This window comes from Nicotiana tomentosiformis, chromosome 7 (assembly GCF_000390325.3).
Source record: "Nicotiana tomentosiformis chromosome 7, ASM39032v3, whole genome shotgun sequence".
Classification (NCBI taxonomy): Eukaryota; Viridiplantae; Streptophyta; class Magnoliopsida; order Solanales; family Solanaceae; genus Nicotiana; species Nicotiana tomentosiformis.
This window is the reverse complement of record NC_090818.1, coordinates 35,372,716-35,381,593: the sequence shown is the minus strand read 5'-3', so window position 1 is coordinate 35,381,593 and position 8,878 is coordinate 35,372,716. Positions and strand designations below refer to the sequence as shown.

Sequence of the window (8,878 nt, the reverse complement as noted above, 5' to 3'; positions counted from 1 at the left end):
AAAGTAGTCTAAGAATATCCATCGTTATACTATTGGGTTATCTATATCCCTGCAGTTATACTTTGGGTTCAAATATACCCTTTATTTAAACGGAGGGACATGTGTCATCGTCCTGTTGGTCAATTCTAAATATCTTCTAATTAATTAAAAAGACTCATTACTCATACCCGAAAAGTAATTTTTTAAAGCAGTCTTTTTTTGTAAAAACTAGAAAAAACTGAAATTATTTTTACTGAAAACTGAAAAAAAATTAAAATATTTTTTTTTTCAGTTTTTACGAAAAAACTGCTTTAGAAAAAACTGAAAAATATTTTCTAAAACAATGTTTTTGAAAAAACTGAAAAAAAAGAGCTGAAAATCAATTTTCTAAAGCATTTTTTTTTTGTAAAAACTGATTTTTTTTTTACTAAAAACTAAAAAAAATGAAAATATTTTTTTCCAGTTTTTACAAAAAAACTGCTTTAAAAAAAGCTGAAAAATATTTTCTAAAACAATATTTTTGTAAAAACTGAAAAAAAAATAAAAAAAATAATTTTCTAAAGCAATGTTTTTGTATAAATTGAAAAAACAAATATATTTTTTTCAGTTTTTAATTAAAAATATTTCAGTTTTTTTCAGTTTTTAATTGCTTTAGAAAATTGCTTTTCAGTTTTTTTTTTTTTCAGTTTTTACAAAAATATTGTTTTAGAAAATATTTTTCAGTTTTTTTAAAGAAGTTTTTTTTGTAAAAACTGGAAAAAAAATATTTTCATTTTTTTCAGTTTTTAGTAAAAAAAAAAAAAACAATTTAGTTTTTTTCAGTTTTTATAAAATAAAAATAAAAAAATCGGGTATGGATAATGAGTCTTTTTAATTAATTAGAAAATATTTAGAATTGACCAACATGACGATGATACGTGTCCCTCCGTTTAAATGAGGGGTATATTTGAACCCAAAGTATGACTGAAGGGGTATAGATAACCTAATAGTATAACGAGGAGTATTCTTAGACCATTTTCGAAAGTAGAGGGGTACATTTGGTCATTTGCCGTATTATATTTTGTCATGTAATACCGTTAATTATGCAAAGATTGAGGAAAAACCCAATTAACTTTCAACTACTCGTGTGCAAGAATTAAAATAAATAGGAGTAAACAAAAGTCAGACCATTCATAAACTAAATTCAGAAAATAATATGGGGTGTTTTCTCCAAACAAATAAGAGTAAACTAAAATCGGATGACTCATAAATTTACACTTGAAAATATTGTAGGGTCTTTGGTCCAACTGTAGAAAGCCCCAATAAAAATACATCAAATATAGCGCTTGAAATTAAATATATTCGGGAGACTATCTTAATTGAGTTTCCTTTTAGACCAACCAAATCTAGCGGTCCAACCATCTTGCTGAAACCTCATTTTCTAGAATATGAGAAGTTGACAAACTCCAAGTTTATTGATTGCCAAACACAGCAGTCCCTTTTCCTATTGTGTCTTAGTTCAAATGTAATTACGTATTAAAGAAACTTGCCACCTAAATCAATATTTACTTGAATTAAATAAATACTTAACCATGGATTTATTTTTTATGAGGACGACAACTTAACTTATTATAAGCAAGTTTAAACTAATTAAATAAATATCTCGGTTTTACTAATATTGTGCCTCAGAAATTATGCATATGTAACTTGATATTTAGGCCTCAAAACTGCAGACTGCCATCTAATCTCATGATCATCCAAAAAATGGACTTTTTGAAGGGGCACCAAAGATTGCCTTCATTCTTTAATTGCACAAATGGCCATTTATTAGGAAAAAAAATGCATCATGCATATGCATTGCTACGCCTTAAACCAAATATTCAGTAACCACCAACCAAAAAGTGATTAAATAACATGAAAACTGGAAGTAGATAAAGGTTGGGACGTTTCTGAAACTAAAGCAGGATCAACAATATCTTCGATAAAGAGTCACTGCAGGATAAAATGAAGAGGGGAAAAAGAAAAATGAAAATTACTGAAACAAAAGCTTGTTTCGCCTTTCCCATCGCGAAATCTCAAGTCTTCCAAGAGGGCTTGCGCTGACCACTTTCCAGACCTTGAGCTACAAAGGATTGACTAATGCATGGCGGGACGAGGAACTCGTGGCCTCACCGGTGTCTTTGAAGGACTCACCCTTGACATTATCAAAGTTGTAAAATTAGAACAGACATTAGATAGGATGTCATACCCTCTTGTAGAAGAAAAACTATTTAAAGAGCAGAGCACCTGGGGAAGGGGGAAAGTTTGAAGACAAAGACCTATGGTATGCATAGCTGAATGAGAAAAGTATAGCGCGATGGCAATAAATGCTATCAAATGCAAAGTATAAAAAATAAAATTTGGCAAAGAGGGTGGAAAGGTTATTATGGCTAGAGTATGAACGGTACATGAGTGAAGGCTCTTTCTTATTAGTGCAAAGGCAAGGGTTGCTCAATAAAATAAGAGCCCTTAAACTTTTTTAATAGAATTATATATATATATATATATATATACATACACAAACACATATATGGAAAAAAAAAATGGTGTCGAGCTTCTTTTTTTGTCCCAACATAATATTGTTACAAGACCCTTTAAGTTCACAACAATATCTCATAGTAATGTTATTATTCATATTGGTAAGCGCTAATTCCAGTTAATAAGATGTTAGCTATGTGTTTGCAATATATTACGTTGGATCTTGTTGCAAAAGTTTTTATTTAACGACATTAAGATTTGAGTAGTTTAATTCAAGGTTCTAAAGTATTTCTGTTGTTAAATAATGGGCAACTTTTCTTTCATTCCTTTTTATAAAGATTTTATATTTTTTCTTTTTCCTACAAACTTCAATACTTTTTAAGCAAAAATAAAATCCTCAGTCCCAAACAAGTAGGGAAAAAATAAAATCATAATACAATTAAACATTTGGGGCCCCCAAAAATTTAGGGGGCTTGAAGCAAAGGCTTTACTAGCCTCCCTCTGAGCCGCCCCTGTGCAAAGGGAGTACTAATTCAGTTGAAATGCTTGTATGTACAAGCAGGCACCTGGAACTGCCATATTTCTCAAGACTACAGTGCATAAACTCACACTTAGAACAAGGGACAAACACAAAAATATTCCCTAGCCTCAGCGAGTCCCAAAAACTAAATAACCGATGGATATCAAGTCTAGCATCTCACATGCACTGCCCGTATCTCTAGCATTACTTTTGAGTTTCATTTTCAGATGACAGAAAGGCAGAAAGCACGCAATGGCATAGTATACATTCAGAGAAAGAGAGAAAAGAAAGCTTTTGCAATTTAAGGGGAACCTTAGAATGCATGAGTATGGTGCCTACTTGAAAAGAAAACAACCCAACATACCAAGCTTACAAAGATGCAATATTAGCTGCAATCAAAGTTACTTCTAACTAAGGTACCTGATGCGTTGGGATCCCAAAATCTGTCCACAACAGTCCAATGCCAATATAGCACTCTCAGCCTGCACATTTATTAAGTATCTCTTTACATGCAAAATTTACTAGATACACATTGTTATTTTTAAGAAGATTCAGCGGTCAGAATTATTTCCACTTCCTTTTTCTCCTGTTTTTTCCATTATATTCCAACACCTGTTTAGATCTTCAAAAGGAAAATATTAAATATTATGCTAGGTTGCCACAGAATAACAGAGTAAAGAAGAGAAGTACATTCAGAGGAATTACAAAAAAGATGGTGTTGACAATCCCATGGCACAAAACTAAATAAGGGGGACATTAAAATCTATAGGTGCATGCAATGCACCTATTTCTCTTTGATGCAGGTGGGACATGAATGCATAAATATCGAAATATAAGGGTGAAGGTACCGAGGGTCTATCGGAAACAGCTTCTCTACCCCTTGGGGTAGGGGTAAGGTCTGCGTACACTCTACCCTCCCCAGACCCCACTTGTGGGATTTTACTGGGTTGTTATTGTTGTAAGGGTGAAGGTAACAATGGGTTATTGATGCTATATCCCAACTAAAATTCAAAGAAAAAGGAAAAGAAAATCAACTCACCATAACAAATTCAACAAAAGCAATACGGGTAGAATGCACTTGATCCCCCAAAAGCCTCAGGCGAGACACCTGTAAAGAGAAGAGCAGCTTCAGCATCACTTCTTAAGCAAACATTCTTAAACTTGATAAGAAGTTTCAGACATCAGACTAACCTCACCACATCTTGTTTCAAAGAAATTCTTGACATCAGCTTGAGAAACCTGTTCAGGATAGAGTACAATACATTTGAACTTTCTGAAGATTATGACAATAATAGAAACTACCGGAAAAATAAAATATACAACCAGCAATAAAGTAACTGAGCCAGATTGTCATAAACTGGGCATCACATACTGGTATCCCACAAAAAGATGTGCTAAAAATAGCATGATAACTTCAGAAGATTTCAAAGGTAAGAATTTATACCTTCTTATCTATATTTGTGCAGTAGACTGTCCTGGCACACATCTCGCGCTCATCCTCAGACTGCATATAGAATGTACACATAATGGAAAACTAAGCATTTAATTCCATGACCTTACTTGTATAACATGAGATAGAACGACAGATTTATTTGCCACATCATCCATATACAAGTTAACAGAACAACACAGATCTGTGCATACCCTAGGAAGGAATGTTGGATTCACGGGTAGAATAGCAGTTTTTGAAGGTAGAACCTTCAGAGGAGAGAATCCTAATATCGTCCCACAAAGGCTAAGTGCTGCTCTTGCTGAGTCTGTTGGAATGATTCCATATGACAAGTTAGTTCTGAATGTTCAGCAGTCCTAAGAAAAACTTCAAGCCACTCCAACTTACATTCATCGGCGAATTCCACAAAAGCAAAGCGAAGGCGGGAATGTGGATCACCACACACTCTGCAGTCAACAACCTGTAGAGCAAATGCAGCCAAAACAAAAACAGTCAATATTACACTCCTTAAAAGAAACCTCATAATACCAAGACAAAGCCAAATTAAGTACAAAAATAAATAGATCTGCTGCACACTGGGGATGTGCCTTAAATAATCTCAGAACAGTCCAATTAATATCAAAATGGCAAGTTGAAAATAAATTCAACTATAACAAACAGGAATATAAGCATCGTGACTTTGTCCAAACTCCAACCTTCACCAACACCTCACAGTCTGACAACAAACAACTTAATCTAAATTTCCACACAAATCAAACTTTTACTTGAACTGTTCCATACTAAGAATAGTACAAGCGAGTGTATGGAGTATCAATTCTCATGATGGGGACCTTTGGAAAGACAAAACCAGAAATGGATTGGATCATGCAAGTAAAAAATCCTAAGCCCCCTAAATCACACAATATAATTGGCGACGAACCGTAACCAAACTGTAAACAAACTCCTGAGCTGATGACACAAGTTAGGAGACAAAACATCAAATTTGCATACACTAATTCATGCAAACCTTAACCATAATAAGCACAACGACATCTCGCTACTGTGTAGAAGACCAGTTTAAGCACGTCACTATGACATGAAAGCAAGTGGAAAGAAGGATCTATAAGGAAACTCCAACTTCTGGCACATTCCAGAAACCAAAAGAATGAAAAGAAAAGGGAGGTAACAAGCAAAAGATAAGAGTCATTTTGAGCTCTAGGGACCTTGTAGTTCAAAATTCAGCTACCTATTTCCTTCTGGATATTGTAACTTTCTTTAGAGTCTTCCTAATGTATAGATTTCTGTAAAGGTGAAAGATTACGTGAAACAACAAAAAGATTATGTGAAACTCGAAGTCAATGATAGAAGTTCCCTTGGTATTCAGTAGTAAACCTACAAGGAATATGAAAGTTGGCAGCTTATTAACCTTCTATTCTTCAAGTTTATGGAAAATATCTGTTATATGAATTAACACGTGTTTTTTGTTGAAGCTGTTAAGTTTTGCATGTGCATCTAGCAGACTTGCCTTTAGGGCTTCTACTTTTGTTTTGTAATTCCACACGCAACAAATAAAAAGAACATCTCCATCTGCCAAAGACAGAAAACAGATATGTTGCTGCATCTCATCAGTAATTTGAAGCCGGCTCCTCTAGGCATCATTATGGCAATGATCAAGATAACTCGACGATATTAATGTGTAAAACAGCCTAATGATTAGTACTGATGATAACTTGTAATTTTAGACAGTCTAAAGGTTATTGATTATTTACGAGTCATGGAATTTCATCATCCTGTAAATAGAGCGACAAACATACTTTATAGGCGATCCAAGCCAAGGCCTTTCATCTGCTAAAGTATGAAACTAAATTCATTAATAGCTTTTAGGTTTCTCAAAGTACAAAATAGAAGCATCCACCTTGCACTTAAAGCACTCAAATATCTAATATAACGAACCACATCAATGTCTAGAAGAGCATAGTCACTTACTTGTCCATAAGCGCTAAACAATGCAGCAAGCCGCTCTTCCGTGACCTGTGGGGCAGAGTCAGAAAGAGGAACTATATAAATACTAAACAGAACATAATAAGAAGATTAATGAGCATCCATCCTTACTTACATTGTGATCGATGTCAGAAACATAGACTGTTCTCCTAATGCTATCTTCCCTTTGAGCCCTAAAAGCTCTATTGTTCATTCTCCTTCTGCCCTGGTTATAGTTGTTACCTCTCTGCTGAAACATAGTAATGAAAATTAGTGAGGGTCGGATTACTTAATTGAGCAATCAAAATCAATTCAAGAACGGCAAAATGCAATTCGCAATACACTAGGGTATTTATTAAATCATGGTAATTAACTAATTATGGTCTGAAACGCAATCCTTGAGTTGAAAAGCATGGAGGGTTGAACTTTCTTAAAATGCACTCTCTATATGAAAGTAAATAAATTTATGTGAATAGTTGAAAGTTTTTAACGAGAACGAGCTGTGGAGCAATGGTAGAGTTGTTCCTTGGGTGACTTGTGCCGGGGTCACGGGTTCGAGTCATGGAACAACCTCTTTGATGCAAAGGGAAGGCTGTGCACATTTGGTAAGCCTTTTTAGACCAAAACTTTTGATCCAATTTATACGAAAATCAATTCATTCCCTAATATTTAGTCCACATATAGCAAAATGTTGTATGCAAGTACCACTGAAACAACCAGAGTAATGAAAAGGTACAACTCACAAGTGAACACTTAGATCAAAACCTCAAATTCACCTCACTCACGACAATGGAAAAATATCATTCATTGATATTTTACAAGCTAAGCATCCACAACTACTCTAACAACTAAAGTCAATGATACTAATAACTAACTCAATCTCAAAGTTCCATTTTAAAAAAAAGGAAAGTCAGCAATTAATTACTAAAAAGAGAGTCAAGAATCCAATTTCACAAAAAGAGCTTCAGAATCCACAAGTCCATCTAATTTTGAAATCCAGCTTCTACATTCATACCAACTACCCTTGATAAATGATGAATGGCCCAAAGCATGAAACCTTTTACAACAACTTATTCGAGAGACTGATTATCGAATATATCTCGTAAGATTAAATGACGCTTCCAAATACATTCCCATATCTGAAATTTCTTACCAGGAAAATTAGTAAATTGTCAAACGAACTGTATTTTCCATAATTCAACAAATTTACCACTAATTAATGCATGGAAAGACACCCTCACAAAAATCCAACACAAAAATATTATTATAGAAAACAAGAAAGATACTTTTTTTATTATTTTATAAATAAGGAAATAAAAAGAGACTGGAAAAGCAGAACTTGTAAACTGAAATACACTTCAGCAGAGACTAAAGCAAATTCATTATGAATTCAGTCATCAATACTTCAAATATATCAGAATTGCGATTCTTTCAAGTGAAATCAGGGAAGCAAATAATTATCTAAGTCATGAAACGATCAACAAAAATTACAAAATAAAAATTCAACAGCTTAATCAATGTGACTCAGAGTGGAAACAATACCCTTCTGTTATTTGGGAAAGCATCAGCAACCAGAGTCTTATTAGCAGGCACAAAAAGCATCTGATCACGATTATTATAACAATAAGAAGGAACAAACTCTTTGGCGAGTGGATTCAACTTGAGTTTCTTCAACATGTCAACAATATGTTGCATTTGATAAGAGTCCGATTTAGCATTTAATGAGTCCTTCGCACCATTAGGTGTAACAACAGATTCAGAATTATTCACATTTTCGTCGGAATTAAAGTCAGATTCTTCAGAACCAGCATCAGAATATTTTGATTGAAGGGCAGGAGCCTCAATCACTGCTTGTGCATCAGCAGCCATTGAAAATGCACCTCAAAACTTTACTGAAACAAATATAAACCCAGAATTCTATAATTACAATAAATTAAAGAGTATGTGCAAAAATCCAATCTTTATATGTGAAAAAATAGATATAGATAAAGATCAGATTTAGATGATCTTTGAAATGTGAAGAGTGAAACCGACTCAAAGTTAAGGTCAGAAATGGAAGAAAAGAAGGTGATGAAAGAGAGAGAGAGAGAGAGAAGCTGTTTTAAGGGTTTTTGTAACAAAATTCTGATCAGTGGATGTTGAGAGGTGATTTATGGAAATTACAAAGAAGAGGTGGCTTTGGGGTTTGGCCTTTAGCTCACATTGTTTTGCCTGTCGTTTTGAAGAGAGAAGATAATTGTTTACAGCTTTGGGACTCTATTAATTTTGATTTATGCTTTAAAATATAGAATTTTCATATTAAATGCAATTTTATACTCAGAACTTGAAGTTGAAGCTTTGATTAAAAATGAAACCATACAAATTACTTCACCACAATCTTTAGTGATGAGCATAATATTGTTGATATTTAAACACAGAATTTTTCTGTTTTAATCATATAGAAAATTCAAAATATATTGGTGGAATAATTTAGA

General features: G+C 33.6%; 1 protein-coding gene across 6 annotated transcripts; it reads right to left on the bottom strand.

The window, feature by feature from the left end:
* Positions 1 to 1,781: 1,781 nt before the first annotated feature.
* LOC104085106 (polyadenylate-binding protein-interacting protein 9-like) lies at positions 1,782 to 8,537 on the bottom strand. 6 transcript variants are annotated; one of them, XM_009589061.4, is made up of 10 exons: positions 7,947 to 8,537; positions 6,541 to 6,654; positions 6,411 to 6,455; positions 4,833 to 4,905; positions 4,640 to 4,752; positions 4,440 to 4,499; positions 4,187 to 4,234; positions 4,035 to 4,103; positions 3,416 to 3,477; positions 1,782 to 2,152 (listed from the first exon to the last, which is right to left on the bottom strand). In XM_009589061.4, the coding sequence occupies exons 1-10, from the start codon at positions 8,271 to 8,273 to the stop codon at positions 2,095 to 2,097; spliced, it is 969 nt and encodes a 322-aa protein (XP_009587356.1). In that variant the 5' UTR covers positions 8,274 to 8,537; the 3' UTR covers positions 1,782 to 2,094. The 6 variants fall into 6 exon arrangements, 3 of the variants coding, with proteins under 3 accessions (XP_009587356.1, XP_018622503.1, XP_070037546.1); XM_018766987.3 differs by having other exon boundaries at positions 6,541 to 6,651; positions 7,947 to 8,527; XM_070181445.1 differs by having other exon boundaries at positions 6,541 to 6,677; positions 7,967 to 8,516.
* Between the last annotated feature and the right edge of the window lie 341 nt (positions 8,538 to 8,878).